General features: G+C 37.5%; 1 protein-coding gene across 2 annotated transcripts; it reads left to right on the forward strand.

The window, feature by feature from the left end:
* The first annotated feature begins 272 nt into the window (after window positions 1-272).
* On the forward strand, window positions 273-22,175 carry Fastkd2 (FASTK mitochondrial RNA regulator 2). Of its 2 annotated transcripts, none has more exons than XM_090354684.1 (12): window positions 273-326; window positions 1,026-1,864; window positions 5,804-5,907; window positions 6,519-6,627; window positions 6,990-7,113; window positions 8,029-8,168; window positions 9,652-9,824; window positions 14,695-14,858; window positions 15,361-15,576; window positions 16,148-16,229; window positions 18,657-18,771; window positions 19,736-22,175. In XM_090354684.1, exons 2-12 carry the CDS (start codon window positions 1,076-1,078, stop codon window positions 19,853-19,855), a joined length of 2,136 nt encoding a protein of 711 aa, XP_090210810.1. In that variant the 5' UTR covers window positions 273-326; window positions 1,026-1,075; the 3' UTR covers window positions 19,856-22,175. The 2 variants fall into 2 exon arrangements, with proteins under 2 accessions (XP_090210810.1, XP_090210811.1); XM_090354685.1 differs by having other exon boundaries at window positions 5,861-5,907.
* Window positions 22,176-25,452: the final 3,277 nt, after the last annotated feature.

The following is a 25,452-nucleotide window of genomic DNA, read 5'->3' on the forward strand; positions in this document are numbered from 1 at the left end:
GAAGCTGGCGGCGCTCTCCAGAGCGGAAGCTACGGAGTAGAATTCACGAAGGGGAGGGATTACGCCTTCCCACACGATTCGGTTATATATCGCCTCGGCGTAACACAAAAGCCCGTGATCTCTCCGTGTCTAGTTCGATTTCGTTGCTCAGGAAGTTTGGCCGTATTCTACAACGGGCCATGCTCACGTCCACTTTCTCCGACAATTCCCGCGAACCCATCCTTTTTGGCTGGGAAGACATGCCGTAGAATCTCGCGATGCTTAGAAATTCGCGGGGACACTGTCATGGCCGCGCCCATACGCAGGCAAGGGTTCATTCCCCTAAGGTGAGTGTGGGGCCAGGCGCCGTGGTGTCGGCGCGGAGTGGCCGGCGGACGGCCGCGAGGGACGCTGGTCCGGGTCTGGTTTGGGGTCAGCTGAGACCAGCTGGTTTGTAGCTCCCTCTCAGGGCCGTCGCTTCAGCTTTCCCCGCCCGGTGTTCTGAGTAGCCCGGGTTCTGACTGGGTGACTTCGCGTTGAGAAGTAGCCAGCCACGTTGTCATTTTCCTTGAAAACGTCCCCGAAATCCCCTTTCACAGAGATTCACTCCTTACTTCCAATCCCACCTGCTTACAGTGAGTGAGTCACCAAGAGAAGGCTGGACCTGCCTAGTGGAGGTGGTTCGGAAGGAACTAATGGTGGGGAACAAGTTCACCGGTGGAGAGGGAGGGGAGGGAGAGCCGGAGTGTCTGCTCAGGGGCCAAGTTGGGAGTCAATTTTGGTCCGATTTCTGCTGTGTGAGTTATCCGGTCTGGAAAGAGGGTCCAGCAGGAGTGTCGGTGCATCAGGAAGCCGTTCTAGGGCCTCAAGATAAGGACTTCTGATCAATTGGACCTAACAGTGCTAACAGTGGACGCAATCAATAGCAGTTCAGTTGTGTGTCACTGTAAATCTAACATGATTCCATCGATTTTCAAGCCGGCCTCTGCTATGTGTATTTTAAGTAAAAAAAAAATGTAAATTTCTTTCATTATTGTCTCCCACAGGAAAATAACAGCATGTGTTGTTTTTCATTAAGAGAAGTGACTTCTGTTTCATGTTGACAACAACCTCAGAGCCATTTGAAAGTGTTTCAGTGCATAGCAAAATGAGTTATAAAGCAGGTTCCTTTTTATGGAACCTTGGACAATTTAGTCCTCTAGTTCCAAGGAACAGAACCCTGAGGTTATATCCTTTGAAGTTTTGCAGACCAAACGTTTCTCATTCAAACGGGAACCTAAGAAATTTTCTGTTAAATGACTTTGGTAATGGAATCCAAACATCTATTAGATACCTCTTTCAGGATGCAATTATTTTAAAATCAAGAGATGGTAGCTTGCAAAGAAAAGGCCTAAACATTGCAACAGTCTTTAAAGTTGATAGGCTGCATTGTCCTAAGAGACTGTCCTTTGACCCAAGACATTCTCTTGTGTCTGTTGGGACATTTGATGATGGATGGAAGAATGTGAATGCTCATCCAAAATTTTCCAGTGGGCCTGAACTCAGTAAAGAAATGAAACCAACTCCTATAAGCTATAGAAAACTGTCTCAAGAGTGTAATTCCTTGAGTGATGTGTTAGATATGTTTTCAAAAGCACCTACATTTCCTAGCAGCCACTATTTCTCAGCAATGTGGACAATTGCCAAAAGAATGTCCGAAGACCAGAAACGATTTGAAAAGCATCTGATGTTTGGTCATCCCGCGTTTAACCAACTATGTGATCACATGATGAGAGAAGCCAGGATAATGCACTATCACCAGCTGCTCTTCAGTCTTTATGCTATAGTGAAGCTTGGAGTACCTCAAAATACTCTTGTGGTACAGACTTCGTTGAGGATGGTACAGGTAAAATAAAAAGGAAACTGAGATGTATTTTCACTATTTAGCAAAGATTGAAAGGATGGAGGAAATATGTAGCCTTCTTGGAAGCTATCAGTGGAATAAATCGATTCTTTTTTAAAACATTTATTTACTTATTTATATAGTTGTAAAGATGATGTACAGAGGGATTACAGTTACATAAGTCAAGTAATGAGTACATTTCTTTTTGAACAGTGCCACTCTTTCTCTCTCTTTCTCCAAATTTTTTCCCTCCTGCACCCATCCCTAAGTAGTATAGTTCATTTTTAACATAATTTCTAGAGAGTATCACTGCTGCATTTGTTTGTCCCACCATTTCTATGCTCCCCTTTTACCTTTCCTCAAGCACATAAGCTTACAAAAGATACAGAAAGCAAAAATAGCCACAAAGGAGAAATAAACATGATCAAAAAAAATCCCCCAAATTCAAAGTGACAAAAACATTTTTTTTTTGCTCTGTCTGTCTTGGGGCTTGAACTCTGGGCCTGGGCACTGTCTGAGTTCTTTAGCTCAAGCCTCCAGTCCTACCCCTTCAGCCACAGCCCCACTTTCTATTTTCTAGTGATTAATTGGAGATAAGAGTCTCACATTCTTCAGTGCCTGGGCTGGTTTTGAACCTCGATCCTCAGATCTCAGCCTCCTGAGTAGCTAGAATTACAGGTGTGAGCCACTGTGCCCAGCTTTTGTGCCAGGATGCTGGTAGCTGGTAGTCCTAGCTACTCAAAAGACTGGGATCTGAGAATCACTGTTTTAAGCCAGCCTGGGTAGGGAAGTCGATAACAACTTTATCTTCATTTAGTCACAGAAAGAGCCAGAAGTGGTGCTGAGGTTTGAACAAAAGGAGTTCAGGGATTGCACTCATGCCTTGAGTTCAAGCCCCAGGACTGACAAACAACCTCTTGTTTCCATTTCTTGGAGTTCATATTAATAAATATCATTTTATATGATCATATGCACATTGCTATTGAGCCTTTGTCATCCTCTCCTAAGAGTGTAGTTTATCATGTCTAGATGGTTGTCTTTTACCATATAGTGGGTTTACTTGTAGATTTATAGGCACATTCTAGTTACAACAAGTGAGGGAAGCCATATAGTCAATGTTTCTTTGGTCTGGCTTACTTAATATATGTTTTACCAAGTCTTTCCATTTCCTTATGAGTGGTACAGTATTCTTTCTGATGGGCATGTAGAACTCCATTGTGTATATACCACATTTTCTTGATCCATTTGTCCATTGAGGGACATCTGGGTTCTATATCTTGATTATGGTAAACAGTGCTATAATGAATATGGCTGTGCTGGTAGCTTTAGCATGGCCTTGTTTGTGGTTTGATAAATGCACAGGAGTGGAATTGCTGGGTCATAGGAAAGCTCTATGTTTGGTCTTTTGAGGAACCTCCATACTGCATTCCAGAGTGGTTGAACAAGTTTACATTCCCATCAGCAGTGCTGTAACATTCCCTTTTGGTGAAATCCCTACCAGCATCTGTTACTAGTTTTTGTTAATAAGGCCATTTGAAGTAAGGTGAGGTGGATGCTTCATGTTGCTTTGATTTACATTTCTTTTATGGCCAGCGATGTTGAACATTTCTTAATGTGTCTCATAACCATTCTTCTGAGAAGGCTCTTAAGTCTTTAGCTTATTTATTATTTAACTTGGATAGTTGTTTCAGTGAGGGTTTATTTTATGGGTGGTTTAATGTTTGGAACTCTTAAGTATATTGTAAATATGAGGCCTTTGTGTGATACATAGCTAGTAAATCTTTTCCCATAGGTACTTATTTCTATTTAATTATTATTTGTTTTAGAGACTTTAAGTTAGTTAGGTCCTTCCATTCTTCCCTTCCTCCCTCCCTTTCTCTCTTCCGCTCTCCCTCCCTCTCTCCCTTCCTTCCTTCCTTCCTTCCTTCCTTCCTTCCTTCCTTCCTTCCTTCCTTCCTTCCTTCCGTCCTTCCTTCCTTGCTTCTCCCTCCCCTTTCCTCCCCTCTTCTCCATCCCCTCCTCTCCTCTGCCTTCCCGTTTTGTGCCAGTCCTGCGACTGAACTCAGGGCCTGGGCACTGTTCCTGAGCTTTTTTGCTCAAAGTTAGCACTTTACCACATGAGCCACAGCTTCACTTTTGGCTTTTGAGAAGTTAATTGGAGATCAGAGTCTCATGAGCTTTGCTCCTCCAGCTAACTTAGAATTGCTATTGAATCCTAGATTCTTCCTAGCTTCCTGGGTACCTAATGATTATGCATGTGAATCACCAGTGCCTAGTTATAAGTCATTTCTTTTGCTTTGGAAATTGTATGTAATCCTTTGCTACTTACCTTCTCCAGATGAATAATGAAGTGACTAAAATGGGGATATAGGAAAGATGTTCAAAGAAAGGTGAGAGAAGAAAAGAGAAGGGAAGTGATTCATATTTATAAGTTTTCTATGGCTTTTACGTGTATAATCTTACTAGTCCTCTCAACAACACTTGGAGATTGATGTTACCTTCATGATGCAGTAGAAAAAACTCAGTGTTATCAAGCAGTTTTAACTAAAGTCACAGCTAATGGATTCATATTGACACATAAACATAGGCTATTACTATGTACAAATTATTACATTTGTTATATAAATATATAAAGATATGAAAGACATAGTCCCTTCTAATCATGAAGCTTCTAAATCTGGAAAGCAAGAAATGTTTTTAAGCACTTAAAAATACTTCCCTTTTCTTTAATGAGATATGCTGCATTATAAGCACTGTGCTGAACATTAAGAGAATACAATTGTATACCTCAGCTCTTATTTTTTCAAGTTAATTTTTTTACAATTTTTATTGTAATTTATAGAGGGGTTACAGTTATATTCACCAGATAGTAAGTGTATTACTTCTCACACATTGATATCCCTTCTCATGTTTTTGTCCCCATTTCCTTCCCTTCACCTCCTCCCAATCATCTTGTTTCCCCCTTCCCTTTCCTACTTCAAATAAACAAATAAACCTATGAACAATATACCAGGTAACCAAATCAGATACAGGAACAATATGAGATTAACCAACAGGAAACAAAGGAGAAGAGAAATAACAGTATATTAAGAACAACAATCACTCAAGATAAAGCTGTTATTTCCATATCCCAGAGATCCTTTCATTTAGCCTCATCCTATATGACCTTATGTATCTAGGTTTTGTGCTATTGTAATCCTGTGCTAGGAGAGTCGTGGATGTGTCCTAATTATTACAGATGAGGGAAAACATTGAGCCTAAGTTCCTTTGGGTCTGCATTACTTCACTTAATATGATTTTTTTCCAAGTCATTCCATTTCCTTACAAATGAGGTGATGTCATTCTTTCTGATGGCAACATGGAATTACATTGTATATAAGTACTACATCTTCTTAATCTAGTCATCTCCTGAGGGGCATCTCAGGTTCCTCAAAAGACTAAACATAGAGCTCCCCTATAACCCAGCAATTCCACTCCTTTGCATTCAGCCAAACATACATTAACAAGGACATACTAAAACCACTCGCACAACTATGTTCACTGCAGCACTATTTACCATAGCAAAGATATAAAACCAACTCAGCTCTTATGTTACTGTACCATGTTGTTTTCATGATGGCTTTGAATCTTAAGAGGAAAAAAAAATATGATTCAAGTTATTTCAGAAGCAAAGGAATACAATAAGTGTCAAATGTATTTTCAGCACTATTGATCAGTAAAAACGTGTTATATAAAATGGTGGGCATCAGTTATTTGGAAAATTTCCGTAAGTATATCCCATTTTATTTCCCCAATGAAGTTGTTTATTGTGGAGTGATATATGACTTATTGGTTTGATATTTAGTCTTTTAAGGGGTTGTAGAAGTTTGATGATGTTCATGGCCCATGTACTCATGTACTATGGATTTATCATCTCATGTTTTCTGAATTGTATTTCAATAGGAACGTATCAATGAGTGTGATGAGAAATGTCTTTCAATTTTGTCCGCTCTTCTAAAGGCATTGGACCCATGCAAGAATGTGGATGCTCTTCGAGCAGGGTTATGGTGAGAAATTCTTATGCTTCCTTCATGTATTTTTATCTTATCCTCTATTCTTGAAATTAGCAGTTGGAGGACGGATAGGGAAGGAAGATGTTGGTAGTTAAAGTCTTTCATACTTTAATAAATTTAAAATCCTAACTCTGAATGAGATAAGGCTGGAGATAATACCTTTTATTTAAAGCTCTACTATACAAATATACAAATATGTGAATAAAACTGAAATTAAAATATCTTAAAATTAATTCTGAAATGGAAAGGTAAGAACTGACAAGCAGTATCAATCCAGAATAGTTATGTTATTTGGGCACTATGTTATTCATGACTCTAGTATGAATCAACTAACCTAATGACATAGATTATTGAGACTAATACTTAATTTATTTTTGTTAACTATGCATAATAAATCTTAGTAATCTGCTCATATGATTTATTAATAAAGAAAGCACAATAATGTGAGATGAAATAGTTCTAAATGATTCACTGTGTATATACTCTGTTGGGCAGGTAGATCTCTTTAATAGGCTTCATATCTCTTGCCCATGAGAAGCAGTAGCTAAGCCAAATAAAGTTTGAAGTTATTCCAAGAGTATAATATTTATTGTGTTTAATGACAGGATACTAGTTGAACAACGAGTTTGGAAAATAGAGAGTGTCATCACATTACAAACTGTGATGAAATATATTGGAAATGACGCACCAATAGCTCTTAAAAAGAAATTGGAGGTAAGAACCTGACTTTTCTTTAGTGGCTAATTGAAAAAAAAATTTCTTGTGATCCTGCTATTATTTCTTGAAGCCATTGTTTTTATTGGAGGCAGGGTGAATGGGGAAAGAACATTTTTAGGCTTTTGGTTTAGTTTTCCCTAAGTCAATTAAGATAAATTTGCCTGCATACATAAACATGAATTTACTTAATCTGAGTTTACTTTCCTCAAACTTCATCCTTCTTACTTAAAAGTTTATTTTTCCATTAATGATAAGCACAAGTATTTTTACTGAGTTGTTTTTCTCAGGCTTCATCCTTTTTATATAAAAGTTTTAATTTTTTTTCCCGCAAATGCTAAACACAAGTTTATTTGTTTTAGATAAAAGCCTTGAAAGAGTTAGACAAATTTTCTCCTTTGAATAGCCAGCGCATGTTTGAAGTCCTTGCTGCTATGAACCATCGTTCTGTTGCTCTCCTGAGTGAGTGCAGTAAGAAGTTCATAGGTAAGGAGTGTTTTCCTCTCATGATTTATAGTATGTGATGTACTCTTTTGAATTACATTTGTTTTCTTTGTGAAAAATTTTTTTTTTTTTTTTTTTGATCATGGGGCTTGAATTCTGGCCCTGGGTGCTGTCCCTGAGCTCTTCAGCTCAAGGCTATCACTTTACCCCTTGAACCACACTGCCACTTCCAGTTTTCTGGTGATTATTTGGAGATAAAAGCCTCACGTACTTTTGTGACCTGCTGGCTTTGAACTGAGATCCTCAGATCTCAGTCTCTTGAGTAGCTAAGCATGAGCCACTGGTGTCTGGGAAAATTGTACTTTTATATGAGTTAAAGTTGTTTGCAATTATTACTTTTTTTTTTTTTTTGCCAGTCCTGGGCTTGAGCTCAGGGCCTGAGCACTGTCCTTGGACTTTCTCAAGGCTAGAGCTCTACCACTTGAGCCTCAGCACCACTTTTGGCTTTTTTCTATGTATGTGGTACCGAGGAATCGAATCCGGGTCTTCATGCATGCTAGGCAGGCACTTTAACCACTAGGCCAAACTCCCGGCAATTATTTCAATTATTTTTGCCTATAGTTGTTTTCTCCCCCAAATATGATGCTTTTTTAAGCAAAAAGAACAAAAGTGCGGGGCCGGGAGTTTGGCCTAGTGGTTAAAGTGCTTGCCTAGCATGCACAAAGACCCGGGTTCGATTCCTCGGTACCACATACATAGAAAAAAGCCAGAAGTGGTGCTGTGGCTCAAGTGGTAGAGCTCTAGCCTTGAGAAAGTCCAAGGACAGTGCTCAGGCCCTGAGCTCAAGCCCAGGACTGGCAAAAAAAAAAAAAAAAAAAAGAACAAAAGTGCTTAACATAATATGTCTTGCATTCAAAACTATCTGCTAATTTTTGTTTATTTAATTCATTCTTAAAGATAATATTCATGGATGTCCTTTTAAAATATTGTTCAGCATCTTGCAGTCTTGCAAAGAACTGAAATATTATAATTTAGATCTCTTCAAGGAAATAGCAGATTATGTGGCTACAACTTTTGACATCTGGAGTTTGAAACAAGTGAGTAAATTATCAGTTGCAAGTAGTCCTCAACAACTTCCAAGGAGCATATCAATTCATTGGACATTTTAAGTATTTTTTTCTGCTTTAGAGCAGTGAATATGCTAATTATCCCAATACTAATCTGATTTTTGAAAAGTTATTCATTATTTCTTTCTGGAGTTATTTATTAATACACTATTTAATGTTTTAATTGTCTTTGCATTTGAAACAAAAATTATATTGTTTAAAGTTTGCTATCTTATTTGCTTTTTGGAAGATTGTCCTGTATATGAGTAAAATATTTTTCATTGTATATTTTTTTCTTTCCTAGATTTTGAATAATAAAGATAGGTAATATGACAGATTTGATTTTTGAAGAATAAAATGTTGCTATTCATGATCATTTTCATTTTTGTTTTGTGAGAAAACTTTTAGGACTAATGTTTAATAGAAACATGTAAATGAATCTGCTGCTAGAATTTTCTCTTTATAATGAAGTAGGTGATAACTGTTTAGAGAGTAAGGTGAATATTGATTTTGCTTAATCAATATTTAAAATTTTTAAATTGACCTTGGAAAGAGAAATATTGTGGTAAAGACCAAGAGGAAGATTGGTAATGTCCTGGAAAACTTTCTTTCACTGTAATACTTCAACTCCACTTTCAGTTTTAGAAATTATTATAAAATTAAAAGTTTTTGAGTTATCTCAGAATTTAAAGAGTATCTAGAGATGAAAGTGGGAGTTATTTGAAATTATTTTGGTCACTTTGAAAAGAAACCTCATAAAAGGTATATTTAAAACTAATTTTAAGATCTGTAGTATGAAAAGCATATAGGAAAGGATTTGGTTTTAAATGAAATAGAAGTATGGGAACCATTGTATGTCCCAGTTCTCAGCCACAAAGAGACTACTTATTAACTTAATATGATTTAAGAATTAATGAACTGGATTTCTGTTCCTTTTTTTTTTTTCCTTGTCCTGGGGCTTGAACTCAAGGCTTAGCTTTCTTGTCCAAGGCTAGCACTCTAGTTGCACTTTGAATTTTTTAGCAGAGATAAGAATATCATGGGGCAGGGAATGTGGTTGAGTGGTAGAGTGCTTGCCTAACATGCACAAAGCCTTGGGTTCAATTCCTTGGTACCACATATACATATAAAAGCTAGAAGTGGTGCTGTGGCTCAAGTAGTAGAGTGCTAGACTTGAGAAAGTGCAAGGACAGTGCCCAGGCCCTGAGTTCAAGTTCCCAGACAGGCAAAACCAAACATACAAAAAGAATCTTCATGGTCTTTTCCAGACTGACTTTGAACCATGATCCTTAGATCTCAGCCTCTTGAGTAGCTAGAATTACAGATATAAGCCACTGGTGCCAGGTAGATATTTTTCCCCCGTTTTAGGAAGTATTTTAATCATTCAGGACAGTGGTATTACTATAAATATTTTATTCAGATACAAAAGATTACTAGTAGCTTATTATAATGAAGAATTTTTCTTCTTTTTAAGGTTTTTTTTCTTCTTGTTATATTTGAAAGCCTTCACTTTCGACCCATTGATTTGATGGACTTGTTTATGAAGAAAGTAATAGAGAAATCTGAATTTCTGAACTCACAAAATATTAACTCTATTCTGTATATGTATTCTTCTCTTAATCACATTGACAAATGCCAGCACAAAGAGTATGTACTTTCTTTTTACTGTTATTACACAACATTTATAAATTACGAGTTTTAACAAGTTATAACAACTAAATGTTCCCATAGTTATCATCCATATGAAGAAACTGAACAGTATTTTTTAATTACATATCAAATTAAATATAATTTACTTTGTCTTTTTTAAAGACAGTGTATGTTCACTCATACTGTTTTTATTTCAAATTCTTCTACTTTATCTCGTCAGCTCCTAAGTTTGTAGTTTACATTTTTAATTTGTTGAAAGTTAAGAAAGATATCTTTAATTTAGTATGTTTCCCTTTTTCTAAATGATATCTACTCTTATAAATTTTTAAATGTCAATAGAATATTGTTATCTCTCTGTCCCATTCCAACTATTACCCTGTTTTTGAGTTTGGCTTTCTTTAGGTACCTCATATAAGTGAGAGTATGTAGTGTTTGCCCTTCTGTGATTGGCTCATTACCTCTGTGTTCATCTATGTTCTAGCATATAGCTCTTTTTTTTTTGTCAGTCCTGGGTCTTGAACTCAGGGCCTGGGCACTGTCCTTGGGCTTTCTCGAGGCTACAGCTCTATCACTTGAGACACAGCACCATTTCTGCCTTTTTTCTATGTATGTGGTACCAAGGATTTGAACCCAGTCTTTGTGCATGCTAGGCAAGCACTCTACTACCAGGCTAAACTACCAACCCTGAATAGCTCTTTTTAAAGGATTAATAATATTCTATTGAATTTCACTATGTAGTCCAGGCTAGCTTTGAACTCACTCTGCAGTTTAGTGTTACTTCAGACTTGTGTTTCTCTCTTCCTCAACCTTATTGCTAAGGTAACCACTATGCCTGGCTCTACCTCTTTAATTTTTACATTAATGGGCATTTAGGTTCTTCATGTGTCCTGACTTTGTGAATGACACAGCAGTAAACATGGGATTATGGATATCTTTATGAGATCCTGCTTTTAAATATTCCTAGATGTAGGATTGTAGTTTCTTCTTAACTTTTTTGAGCAATCCTTATAGTTTTGCTTCTAGTTATACTAATTTGCATTTCTTTTAAGAAATATTTTATTAATATTTATTTTTACATCATATTTCATATGTCATGTTTAACAAACAAGTATTCAAGAAGGGAATCTGTATATACAATCACTGGCACATAGATTTTAGGACATAATTAAAATTAAGCTGAGGGTTTGTATGTCATAGATACATGTTAATCCTCAGATCTCAGCCTCCTGAGTAGCTAGGATTACAGGCATGAGCCACCATGCCTGGCTTTGGTTAGGTTTATTCTTAAGTGTTTCATTATTTTTGCTCATAGAAATGTGATTGTATGGTTTGTTGTTAGTGTATAGGAATCGTGCAAATGTATTTCCTAATTTGGATCTTTATTTGTTAGTTGCCTACTTTTTCTGGCTAAAATTTTTACTACTAAGTTATATACAGGTGTCTAAAAGTAGGTCTTGCCTTGTTTCTGATCCAAGAGGAAAAAGTTCAGTTTTTCAACACTGAATGTGATGTTATTGATAAGCTTTTTATACGTGGCCTTTTTATTATGAACTATATTCCTTTCACAAAAAGCTCTTATCAGAGCATGTTGACTCTTCTCAGATGCTCCTGTTTTTTCCCCCTAGAACTATTTTGAATTATAATTTTTCTTTTTTAATTTCTTTTAAAAACTTCTACAAGGAGATTATAATTTGACATGCCCATTTATATGTCCAGTGGCCCTTGATCAGAATCACCTCTTCCAGCCTTGTCTTTCATCCCCTTTGCTCCTTCCTTTCACTCATTCTGCATGTCCCACATGAGTACATTGAGTATTCTGACTGTACTTATCCCCTCCCTTTTCATGCACCTCTCTCCCTCCTACTCGTACCCACATTCACACTTCTCAGCTAGCTGTAATCCAAATTTATTAGGAGTATACGTATGCACTGCCTTTGTGTGTGTTTACATGAGAGTTTGTATTTTGAGACTGAGCTCCACATACAAGAGACTCTTCATTTTTGGGGGCCTGTCTTACTTTGCTCAGTAGATATTTTTCAGATTCAAGTATTTCCCTACAAATGAGATAATTTTATTCTTCTTGAAGGCTGTATGAAATTCCTGTGTGTGTGTGTGTGTGTGTGTGTGTGTGTGTGTGTGTGAGTGTGTGTGTATGTATTTATAATTTAATATGCCCATTTACTCATGGGGAAAGGTGCTTGTTAATGCATTTGTCTGTTGTAGGGTACTGGGGCTATTTCCATAACTTGGCTATTATGAACTCTGTTGCAATGAATATGGGTAGACAGATGCCTTTTTTGTTTCTTGTCATGAAATCGTGTACAAAAATGATGAGAAATAGTTTTACTGAGTCATAGAGTAACTCTGTGTTTAGATTTTTGAGGTCCATTCATACTGGATTCCATAGTGGTTGTACTAGATTTCATTCATAATGAATTCCATAGTGTTTGCACTAGATTTCATACCCAACTTCCTTTCATTCTTACCAGCATCTGTTGTCATTCCTGTTCTTGTGATGTCCATACTACTCACTGGAGTGAGATTTTTTAAAGAATTGTTTATATCCATCCTTATTTATATTCATTCCTTTGTAATAATGCTTTGTCTGACTTTGGTGTGAGGATAATACTGGTCTCATGACTAGTATTTAGAAATGTTCTCCATCATCAGATGTTTGGATGAATTAAAGCATTTGTATTATTTCTTCTCTCAATATTGGTAGAACTCACACTAGAGCCATTTGATCCTGGGCTTTTCCTTGTTGAGTTTTTTCTTTTCTTGTCTCTCTCATTATTTTCTTGTTTTTTTTTTTTTTTTTGGTGGGAGGGTTAGTGGGACTTGAACTCTGGGCCTAGGCACTCCTCTGAGCTCTTCATCTCAAAGCTACCGCCCTACCCCTTGTGCCACAGTGCCTCTTCCGTCTTTCCAGCAGTTAAGTGGAGATAAGAGTCTTAGGGACTTTTAGTGTCTGGGTAGGCTTTGAACCATGATCCTCAGATCACAGCCTCCTGAGTAGCTAGGATTACAGGCCTGAGCCATTGCACCCAGCCATGATTTAGTTTTTATAAGTAATTTGTGTCTAAGAATTAATTCATTTCTTCTTGATAATCCAATTTATTGTCATGTGATTTACATAGAAGTTTCTTATGATCTTTTTATTATTTTATTTATTATCTTATGATCCTTTTATGGTTTTAGTTATTTTTCATCTCAAATTCTAGTTACTTGAGCCTTTTTACTTTTTTTTTTTTGCCAGTCCTTGGCTTGAGATCAGGGCCTGAGCACTGTCCTTAGACTTTCTCAAGGCTAGAGCTCTACCACTTGAGCCTCAGCACCATTTCTGGCTTTTTTCTATGTATGTGGTACCGAGGAATCGAACCCGGGTCTTGTGCATGCTAGGCAAGCACTCTGCCTCTAGGCTAACTCCCGACCCCCTTTTTTCTTTTTTTTGATAGTCTAGTTAGGGTTTGGCAATTTTGTTGATCTCTTCAAAAAGCCAGTTCTTAATTTTGTTGATTTTTTTTCCAATTCTCTATATTATTTCTCTGCTAATCCTTATGATCTTTTTCATTCTGCTAACTTGGGGCTTAATTATTTCTTCAAGTATAATTTTAAGTTATTTCTTTGAAATCCCAATTTTTTTTATATGTCATGCTTTTTGTTGAGATACTTTCAAATTTTCACTTTGGCTTCTTTGGCCCATTAGTTATTTAAAAATATGTTTTTCCAGGTACCCGTGGCTCATGCTTGTAATTTAATTACTCAGGAGGCTGAAGTCTGATAATCTTGGTTCAAAGCTAGCTCAGGCAAGAAAGTTAGTAAGACTTATATCCAATTAACTTACAAAAAGCCAGACGTGAAACTGTGGCTCAAGTGGTAGAATGCTAGCCTAGAGCAAAAAATATCTCAGGCATAGCACCCAGGGCTTGAGTTCAAGCCCCAAGACTGATGTGTGGGTGTACGTGTGTACATATGTGCCTGTCTTCCCCACAATATTCTGTAATTTTCATGTTTTTGTGAAATTTCTAGTTTTCCTTTTGCTTTTGCTTTTTGGTTTTATTCCATTATGGTCTGACAGAATATTGATATAGTTTGACTTTTCTTCAAATTAACATGTGATCTGATAGTCTAACTTTTAAAAATCTGTTTCCTGATTTGATTTATTTGTATATGTCTTGATGATAATTATTTTACATTCGTTGCGAGGCAATTAAGTCTGTGTTTAGGGTCAGCTATTTGATATTTATTTTGTTCCTTTAATTGCATCATATAGTGTTGGTTGTGTTCCTAGTAATTTTGCACTGTTATGTGCACATTTAAAAGAATAACTGCCTCCCCTCATCTTTGTGGACTGGCTTTGACAAAGAAATACCCTTAGCTGGGGCCGTGAGTTTGGCCTAGTGGTAGAGTGCTTGCAGAGCATGCATGAAGACTTGTGTTTGATTCTTTGTTACCATATCCATAGAAAAAAGTGCTATGGCTCAAGTGGTAGAGCTCTAGTCTTGAGAAAGCCCAAGAATAGGGCTCAGGCCCTGAGTTCAAGGCCCTCCCCCCCCCCAAAAAAAGGACCTCAGCCAAGTCAGAAAAATAAAATCCTTTCAGACCTTCCTGTGGATATGTCTTCTCTGGACTGTGCTGTTAGAATTTTGGGTGGTGGGATGGGGTGAGGTGAGGTGGGAGTGTTCAGGTCTTGGAGCTTGATCTCAAGGCCTGAGTGCTGTCTCTGTAGAAACTTACAGACCTGGTTTTCTTATCTCTTTTCTTGGGATTCCTTGAAGGCATAAGTTCTTTATCACCTAAGTAACTCCTCCATGACCTTGTTTTGTGTTTGTGTTTAAAATCTGATTTTTCTTTTTTTCCCCAAAAGGTTCCTAGAGGGTATATCCAATGCTCTGACTGGTTGTCTTCACCACATTTCTTCTGAAAACCTATTGAAAGCCATGTATGCATTTTGCATGATGAATTATTTCCCCTTGGCCCTTATTAATCGACTTCTCCAAAAGGAAATAATCAATGAGCTGCTAACATCAGGTAAGGTGGCAGTGCTTAGTGATGACCAAAGTAAGGTACCTCCCCTGCTTACCTTGTGATTTTGACCATAGTCTGCAGAACAAACGCTACTGAAGGTAAAGGTCAGTGCTTCAAACCAGCCAATGTACAGAGACCCCCCAAGAGAGTCCTCATCATAGCAAAGAGACACTAACAAATATAGATAGTATATTGATAGTTATATATAATATATAACATTATATATAAATTATATATAATATCAAAATAATACTAACATAATATTATTTTGAGCATCTGTTTAAAAATATTATTGTATAGGTGATATACAGAGGGATTACAGTTACATGTCAGTTATTGAATACATTTCTTTTTGAATAGTATTACCTCTTCCCTCATTTTCTCCCAGCTTTTTTTCCCTCTCAACCCTCCTCCTCCTGCTCCTCCTCAAGTTGTGTAGTTCATTTTCAACATAGTGTCAATATCACTGCTGACTTAGTTAACCCACCATTGCTTTATTTTGTAGGTGACATAGAGAGAAATGTTCATAGGCTTCGTGTTTTGGATACGTGTCTGAAACTTGATGGTATTGCTTATCACAGTGCTATGGATCTACCACTACCACCACTGCCACCAGCCCCTTTGCTGTCACATGCAAAGGTTGCCCAGGTGCTAAATAGCCTGCTGGGAGGTGAAGAATACTTTGCAAGAAATGTCCGATTGCCACATAACTATCATATTGGTATGGGGCTTTCTTATTTTATTTTTTTCCCATATATTTTTTATTGTAATTAATAGAAGGGTTACATTATATTCACCAGATAGAAGGTACATTACTTCACAAACATTGGTACCCTTTCTTTTGTCTTGGTCCCCATTCCCTCCCCCCACCCTCGCCCATCATCTCGTTTTCCCCCCTTCCCTATCCAATTTCAAATAACCAAATATGCATATATACAATATATCTGTTTTGTTTGTTTTCTTAAAAAAAAAAAAAAGTTCGCTGAGCAGCAGAGTACCATGTGGTTTTTCCTTTTCCTTGGACCTGGATTACCAGGGTTTGTATTCTTCCTTTACAAGTTGCCGGTAATGTCATTTTAGACATAAAATTTCCTTATTTTGAAAATGGCCATAATATTCTTGAGACTAATAACTGACTAATAACTAATCCAAGTAAAAATCCGTAGACAAGTGTTTACCACATGGTAAGCTCTTAGTATTTTTTTTAGCAACTGCCATTATCATTACTGGTAGTGGAATTTAATATAGAAAATTATGATGCTTGAAAATATCATGTCATTTTTTTCTTTCAGATTTTGAAATCAGAATGGATGCTAATAGGAGCCAAGCATTTTCATTTTCAGAGGCCAACGTTACTTCTACAAATGTTCAAAGGTTGCTTACATAATATTTCTCAGCTTTCTGAATTTAAATCTTAAATCTGAAAGACTTTGTATTAGATAGTAGTGGTAATACCAATATGTTTGTATTGAGCTTTTAACAAACTAAGAGGTTTCTCTCCCAAAATCCACTGTGTAATGTAAAATGTTTTAATTTTTTTCATTATTGTTGTTTTCTGTTGTGGAGATTGAACTGAGGACCTGGGCACTGTCCCTCCACTCTTTCACTCAAGGCTAGCACTCTGCCACTTTGAGCTATAGCACCACTTCCAGTTTTCTTGAGGTTAATTGGAGATAAGAGTTTCACAGGGACTTTTCTGCCCAGACTAGCTTTGAACTTGAGCCTCAGATCTCAGCCTCCCAAGTAGCTAGAGTTACAAGTATGAGCCATCAGTGCCCAGTGTAAATGTGTTCATTATAGTTGAATGCAAAGCTGGAATTGAGCTGTTTATTGAAATAGACATTTTCAAAAAGCTAGATTTTGAAGCTAAACTGCTCATAATTGTTAATATATTTGAAGCTATCAATGCTTAAAATTCTCAAACAAAAACCCACCTGGTCACTGGAGGCTCCCACCTGTAATCCAGGAGGGTAAGACCTGGAGGATGGTGCTTTTGAAGAACAGTGTGCTAGACTCCATCTCTAATTAACCAACAAAATGCTGTCGTAGAGGCATAATTCAAGTAGAAAAATGCCGGCTGTGAGATAGCAAGCAGAGTGAGATCACAAGGCCCCGAGTTTAAGCATTATGCCAACACACACACACACACAAACACACACAATCTAATACTCAACAAATAGTTCACTTTACCTTCTTACTTCACGACCTTTCAAAAGTAGTGAAACCTGGGCCAGGAGTTTAGCCTAGCGGTAGAGTGCTTGCCTAGCATGCTCGAGGACCCGGGTTCGACTCCTCAGTACCACATACACAGAAAAAAAAGCCAGAAGTGGTGCTAAGGCTCAAGTGGCGGAGCTCTAGCCTTGAGAAAGTCCAAGGACAGTGCTGAGGCCCTGAGCTTGTCAAGCCGAGGACTGGCCAAAAAAAAAGTAGAGAAACCTTAGGTATTTTTTTTTTCTTCTACTAGGGCTTGAACTCAAGGCTTGATTACTCTCTCTTAGCTTTTTCACTCAAGGCTGGTACTCCACCATTAGAGCCACACTTCTACTTCTGGTTGTTTGGTGTTTAATTTGGTGTTTAAAAGACTTCCCTGTCAGAGCTGGCTTTGACCACCATCCTCAGATTTCAGCCTCCTGTGTAGTGAAAATTACAGGCAGCCACTTTAATGAAATGGTGTTGTATGAGGACAGAGAGAATTGAATTTAATCATAAACAAAGTCCTTGACCCATCAGAACATGTAGAGAAGCACTATACCATGCCATGAAGGAGTGGAGGCATTAGGCCATGAATCTTTTGCACACGCCCTCTTAAGTCAACCTTTGTGGAAAGGCTTTGTTGAGTTTTAGAGGAGTCAGCCTAGGACCTTGCTCCAAGGAATTTATATTCCTATTACCTCTTGGACATGTCAACAAATACAACCACTAGAGATATAAAATAAATCTCTTATCTTTTCACCTTTCTGTTTGCATGAAGTTTTGTGACTTACTCTTCATAAATCCATTTCGCTCTTTCTTTGGCCACTATTTTCACGTGTTATATTTCCTTCCCATCTGCTCTCAAAAAAAAAATTCTTGTTGACCTTATTGAAGTTTTAATTTTCTTATTTGGCATGTCACTCCTGATATAATAAATATGATAGTTGTTCTCAGTAGAAAGTACTGACAAGTGAAGAATTTGAACATTCCTTTTACATATATTTTTTCCACATGAAATCTAGTGTGTAGAAGACAATAAGGATATAAATATCCTTTTTTATTCCTTTTGTCGTTTTCTTCCCAATCAGCTTATTTCCAAAATTCACAAATGAGCAAACACACAACATTTTTTACATTTTTGATACAGATTTTAAGTTTTTCTTGCCTTTCTCTTTTTTTAATGTTGTGTATGATGCCTGTAACGTATTTACCATCTTTAGGATTTACTATTCAGCATTATCCACAGCAATATTTCTAGTGAATAATTAATTGTATCCAGATCAGAGATTTATATCACCCAGGCAACTTTAAGATGGGTTCTTTCCTATCTGCAAATTTTCCTCCTTACAAATATAGACATTCTCAACAATGGCCAAGGGATAACTGTATAAAATATTCAAAGTTTTAGTTTGCAACTGGTATATTATGATACTTATAGAGACCTAAGTAACAAAAAGAAAAGAATGACTAACACAGGCAGTGGTAAAGATCATGATGACTCTGCTTTTCCAAAGAGCTTAACTTGGAAATCTCCAAAGAACAGAAATATAGCAAGACTGTAAATGCTGCTTTCCCTAATTATTCTTGTGTGTATGTGTTTATTTTCAGGGTTGCTGTGCTGTGTGTTCCTAGGTCCCTTTATTGTTTGGATTCAAGCCACCCGAGAGGTTTCCTTGCTATGAAAGTGCGGCATTTGAACATAATGGGCTTTCATGTAATCTTGGTAAGAAAAAAATGCAAAATGAAGTATTTTTTCATTACCACTGTACATTCCAGCAGTTACTGGGAATATTGTAATCGAATTTGGTTATTAGCACTCTGGAAGAATCGTCAGCTTTATTGGAATAAATACTTTATTTCTGGTTTCCTTTGAAAAGGAACATTGCCAGTGTATGACCTGGCTTCTGCTCAGCTGATTATGCTCATATATCACGTAATTTTATAAATGGTATTATGGTTATGGTTAACTTTAATCCATTTTTGATAAGGAAGAAGGTAAATAATACTTTTTCTCATTTAATTCAAATTATATGAAACCATTTCCAGTTTCTAGACCATCTTGAACCTGGAAACAAAGGTGTTACTGTTTGTTTTCCTGAGCCAGTGTGAGGCGGATGCATGATGTGTACTGCTTAGATAACTAGAAGAAGATAGTCTCCATCTTATGGCTGGTTCCCTTTGATCTCAAGCGCCACAGCTTTCCTTGAATAGCATCGTCTATTTATGGACCTCTTTTCAATCCATAAAATGAACCATATAAATAAATATGTGTCTGTGGTAATGTTGGGATCAATCTTCCTGCTGTTCACTTGGTCTATATGTAATCTGAAGTGTAAACTCTCAGATCTTTCTTTAATGTACATTAGAATCTGGAAATGGATCATGTATTGATTATGAAGGTTAAAATGGCCCCCTTTTTTGTAGTGCACAGTTATTTAAGATTTTGTTTTTATACTAATAACATTATGCAGTAAAAAGATCTTTGTGCCATTTAGAGGGTACTTGAAAATTTTTATAATGTTCACTGTTACGCCTCTTCTCAGTTCTAGCATATAGTCTTAGGTCTTTGGAATATGAATAATTGTAAGGTAATTTAATTTTTTACACTTAAAAAGCCCTTGACTTTAATATAGTTGAACTTTTATATGTTGTCATTTCACAGACTAGTTTTCTTTTTCTCTGGCTAGGTCAACAATTCGTTGATGAAAAAACTAAATATGGAAGATGCATCTAAGTTTTTGAAGACTAAAATCTATTCAGTTGAAGCCACCCTCACCACTGATGTAAATTTGCAAAGTACATATTAAAAATCAGCGTTTTCATATCAGGACACACATATATCCTGTAGAAATTAACTTTAATAAAGACTTCAATTAAGTTATCAGTGAAATTAACTTGGTAGCTTGTGATAACAGAACAGTTTATTTATTTACTTGTTTTGTAGTTTTTATACCAGTCCAAAGGCCTGAACTCGGGGCCTGAGTGCTATCCCTTGAGCTTTATTGCCCAAGTCTACTGCTCTACAAATTGGGCTTCAGTGCTGTTTCTGGCTTTATGCTGGTCCATGGGAGATAAAAAATTCACAGATTTTCTGTTCTGGGACTAGCTTTGAATGGTGATCTTCAGATCTTAGCTTTCTGAGTAGCTAGGTTTACAGGAATGAGCTGCCACCACTACCGCCTGACAAAAGGTATTTTAAGAATAGAAAATCTGGAAGTAGTTATGGCTCAAGTACTGGAGTGCCAACTTTGCACAAAATAGCTAAAGGATAGCTCTCCTGCCCTGAGTTTAAACCCTAGTACTGATATAAAAAAAGTGATTTTATTAGCATTTTAGAATATGCTGAAAAATGTTCAAAAAGGTCATTTTTTAATGACACTAATATTCTCCATAAGCTTAACAAATTCATGAGGTGCAAATTTCACTTTTCTCATCAGTTTCAGTGCATTAAAGTCTGGATTCTTTCTGGACACCAGTAACTCATTCCTGTAATGGTAGCTACAGAAGAGGCTGAGCTCTGAGAATGATAGTTTAGTGCCAGCCTGGACAGGAAAGCCTGTGAGACTTTTACTTTAAATTAACCACCAATAAGCGGGAAATAGAGCTGTGGCTCAAGTGGTAGAGTGCTAGCCTTAAGCAAGAAATGCTCAGGAACAGCACCCAGATGCAGAGTTCAAGCCTCAGGCCTCCCCAGCCCCCCCCCCCCCCAAATAATCAAGGATTCCTCAGCTTGGTAATCAAAACAACTGCAGCAATCTAACAGTAGCAGTCAGCTTTTCTCTATTCAACCAACTGCACTTAAGAAAGGTTAGAGCTGGAAGAAGACCAGTGATCATTTGATATACCCTCTGCATTTTACACCAGAGAAAGTTCAGATTCAGTCATACCTATCATTTCCTTCTTTTGATTGTCTGTGGGGGTAGATCATGTCCTTGGAGTGCTGGATTCTAGTTCCAAATTGGGTGTCATTTAGTTTTCTGTACTTGGCCAAGCGATTTAACCTTTATAAGCCTCCTAAAAAGATGAAAATTTTCCGTTATTAATGAAACTAAGGTTCATTATTTAATGTTAAATATCAGTTTCTTCTAGTGGCTAATTATGATTCATAGTGAAAGGATTGGGTAAACTTACAGATACTTAAAACTGCCATTTGAAGTACTAATTTTCTTGAGTTTGAACTGATTAATGTGGCACATAAAAGACATTCCTCTCTTACTAGCCCTACTAGTATTAGCATTCTTCATTGCTTTGTGGCAGTGAAAAAAAATTGGGCTGATTACCATGAACAATTTTGCTGCACTCCATTCACTTTCACACAACAGTATTTTTACCTTTGAAATTAGTTAAAGAATTACGTGCTCATAAATGAGGTGAGTATTTGCATAGGCTGCTGGCAAAATGTAAATTAATACAACATTTCTGGAATGGATTTTTTTTCCTTATTTAAAAAAAATGAAGCTTGAAGTATAATTGGCATGTAACACATGGCATGTAACAATGATGCACAGTTGGAAAGATTTTGACATTTAACCACTATACCTCTGGAACCATTACCACAATCAACCTAACATGTCCAACACCTGTGAAAGGTTCCTTCCTCTTCACCTTTTCCTTTTTCCCCCCTCTCATGAAGGCTCACCTGGACAACAACAAAAATATAGGGCAAGAACAAGATGTGGAATCCGTTAAATATTTAAATAAAAATTCACTATATAAGTAAAATTTGCATCTTGTCTCACCTAAAGTTAAAAACTGATGTCATGTTTGGAAACTTACTGAAATGCTGGGATGTTTAAACTCATTAGCAAGTACTCTTTTACCAGACACTGGTCTGGAAGAATTACTAGTCTGGAATAGTCACTTAACTATAAATTAATGAGGTTAAATAAGGTTTCATCAACAGTAGTTGATGTGGCTGTTAAAGTTGATTCCCCACAATTTGGCCCACAGGATATGCCTCTGATGCTCCTGCTTTAACCCAGAGCACAGCCAAGTAAGAGTGGCAGGTTCCTGCGCAGGCCACGGGTAGAGAGAAAGACCACTCTCCCTCAAGGTTCTAAAAGTGTATGCACTAGGGCCGTTTTCACAGCATCTCCACATGCCAGGGTGGTTAAGGAAAACAAATGACAGCCTCTTTGTTTAGTATTTCTTTTTTTGTTTGTTTGTTTGTTTTGTATTTCTTAAGTGATCATGGATAACTTACATGTAGCTGGAAAGAAAAAAAAAGGCAACTAAGGCAGTGCTGCCAGTTAAATTATTTGAAAATGCATGTGTAAAGCTGTGAATTTACAAAAGGATGTTCCTGAGCCCTTGTAAGCCTCGGTATGGGTATTCGTTAGGAGGATGACTGGAAAACTTGCATGTGGCTGAATAAGATGATAAACTAAAACCTAATTGACCATGAGGAAAACGGGAATGAGTGGCTACAAAAGAATGAGGAAGAAGGGATAAAAGAATGATGAAATAGGGCTGAGTGTTTGGCCTAGTGGTAGAGTGCCTGCCTAGCATGCATGAAGACTCAGGTTCAATTCCTCAGTACCACATACATAGAAAAAAGCCAGAAATGGTTCTGTGGCTCAAGTGGTAGAGCTCTAACCTTGAGAAAGCCCAAGGACAGTGCTCAAGCCCCGAGCTCAAGCCCCAGGACTAGCAAAAAAAAGAAAAATGATGAAATAAGCTGGGTGCCAGTGGCTCATGCCTGTAATCCTAGGTACTCAGGAGGCTGAGGTCTGAGGATCACAGTTCAAAGCCAGCTGGGGCACTAAAGACCATGAGACTCTTATCTCCAATTAACCACTAGAAAATGGGAAGTGGCACTTTGGCTCAAGTGGCAGAGTGATGGCCCAGAGCTAAAGAGTTCAGGGATAATACCCAAGCCTAGACTTAAAGCCCCATGAACAGCATAGAAAAAAAAAAGGCTGGGAGTTTGGCCTATTGGTAGAGTGTCACCTAGCATGCATGAAGCCCTGAGTTTGATGCCTCCATACCACATACACATAAAAAGCTGGAAGTAGCACTGTGGCTCAAGTGGCAGAGTGATAGCCTTAAACAAAAAGTGTCCAAGGACAGTGTCCAGACCCTGAGTTCAAGCCCTAGGACTGTCAAGAAAAAAAAAAATTAAGGAGAAACACTAAGAGTCTCCTTTCTCATCAATCAGCTGTCTTCAAGGACTCCATGTCTCCCCATTTAACTTTAGGTCAAGCTTGAACCTGGAAGACAATCCAAGCTGGCTAAGATGGACTGAATTGCAGTCTTGCCCTGGAATGCCTATGCCTTGTTCTCTCTTCCTTTTCTGTAATTCTTTGTTAATAAATTTTCCTACTTCCTCACTTATGTTCTAATTTTCTTTTCTTGCCAGACACAAGAATGAAGACCAACTTTGCCTCAAATTTTTGATAACAGCTAATTCACATGGAGCTTAGCTTATTTGCTAGAAGAAACAGCAAATGAACCAAACATGATCTTTATCAAATACTTATCTGAGATTTTGATATCCTATATATACATATATTTAAAATCTTTAAAGTGTGGTAAAGCACATAACCAAATTTACTGTGTTAACCATTGTGCACACGCGTGCACGTGTGTGTGTATGTGTGTGTGTGTGTGTGTGTGTGTGTGTGTGTGTGTGTGTGTGTGTGTATGTGTGTGTATGTATACCAGTCCTGAGGTTTGAAATGAGCCTGGGAGCTGTCCCTGAGCTTTTGTATTGAGCCACAGTTCTACTTCTGGCTTTTGTGATTAATTGGAGATGAGAGTCTTATATTTTATTTATCTGTTGGTCTACAGTTTGTATCACGTGTGCATGTGTGTGTCCAGATACTTGCTATTCTGGTGAGTGGGCAGCTATTCTAATTGTGGTTTCTCATTTGTAGAATATTTTCTTAAAGATTATCTGTCTGTCTATCTAGTTAGCTATTGATCTGTTATCTACCATCTTTCCTAGGGATCATTGGTTGGTTGTTTTTAGTGAGATATATATTTTACTATATGTAGTGATAGTGTATTTTTGTATCATTTCCTTTTACTGTCGATTTAAATTTTGGATATGGGAAGAAGCCATGTTCAGCAAATCTGATGAGCTGCGCACAAGATTAAGTGACAACAGTAATGACCATTTATCAAGACCTACTGTGTGCCAGCCTCTGCACTTGCATTTCATATCCATTGTGTCCTCCAGTTCTTAACCACAACCCTGCTTGGTGGTTCATGATAAATACCAATATTCACTCTGTAGATGAGGGATCTGTGTGTAAGGCACTGTTTGAGGGCACTTTGCTATTCACCCTGTGAACAACTTCAATAAAGGCAGAGCTGGGTCTGCAGTCCAAGTCTTCCTGACCTCAAACAGTTTAGAAAGAGTATCAATCTTTCCAAGTGATTACAGTCACTTACCTACTTGAGGAAACTACAGACCCCTGCATCCATTCCAGATGTATTAAAATCTGCAGACAAAGGGCCTGTAAGATTACGTTGCACAACATCATTATGGTTTTGTTTAGCCCATAACCTGCTTCTAAAGTCATGAGGTACACCAGACAGCTCACAGACTGTTCTGTAGGCAGTTCCCAATACAGAGACACAACTATATTTCATCATTAATCTGGGAATGATAGAATTGGTGATATCATCAAAAGACAGTCATTAAAATGAACAGCCTCGTTCCGTAGGCTAAACACAATAGGAGGATAAAGAGAGCAATTCCCTATGAAAGGAAAAAGCCCATTCTGGTCTGGAACTCTAGAAAAATCTCAACCTCTTTGTACCTTAGTGTCTTCATCTGTAAAATAGTGATGCCAATTCCCAATTTGAAGGACTAGCGCGTGTATTACAACTAATTATATGTGCTTTGCCATGAGTAAAGACGGCTGGTGGTTCTTACAATAGTAATTAAAATGTCAGTGTGAACCACATCACTCAGCAGTGGGCTCTGAGTGATGTTTGCCAATCAGTTTCTAGTAATGTGGGCATTGAATCTCCCTCTCTTCTTCCTCCTCCTCCTCCTCCTCCTCCTCCTCCTCCTCCTCCTCCTCCTCCTCCTCCTCCTCCTCCTCCTCCTCCTCTTCTTCTTCTTCTTCTTCTTCTTCTTCTTCTTCTTCTTCTTCTTCTTCTTCTTCTTCTTCCTCTGCTTTCTTCTTCTTTTTAATGCAGAAAAGGAAGCTTCTAATGGAGTGGGAATGGGGGAAACCACAATATCTCAAGACATTTAAAATGGCAATAATAAGAAGTGAATAAAAATGTCCCCTAGGTGGTGCTGAATCATCATGAAAGTACAAATGGGACACCTGGTGTTTTCAGGGGTCACTTTCTGGTTTGAATTTCAAATAAGAGTCTTGATGGCTTCCTGGGATGTCTAGAGAAAATAGCCAGGTAGAAAGAGTCTTTTTAGTAGGATCCAGTGCAC

The sequence above is a fragment of the Megascapheus bottae genome, chromosome 21 (assembly GCF_031878675.1).
Source record: "Megascapheus bottae isolate mThoBot1 chromosome 21, mThoBot2.hap1, whole genome shotgun sequence".
Classification (NCBI taxonomy): Eukaryota; Metazoa; Chordata; class Mammalia; order Rodentia; family Geomyidae; genus Megascapheus; species Megascapheus bottae.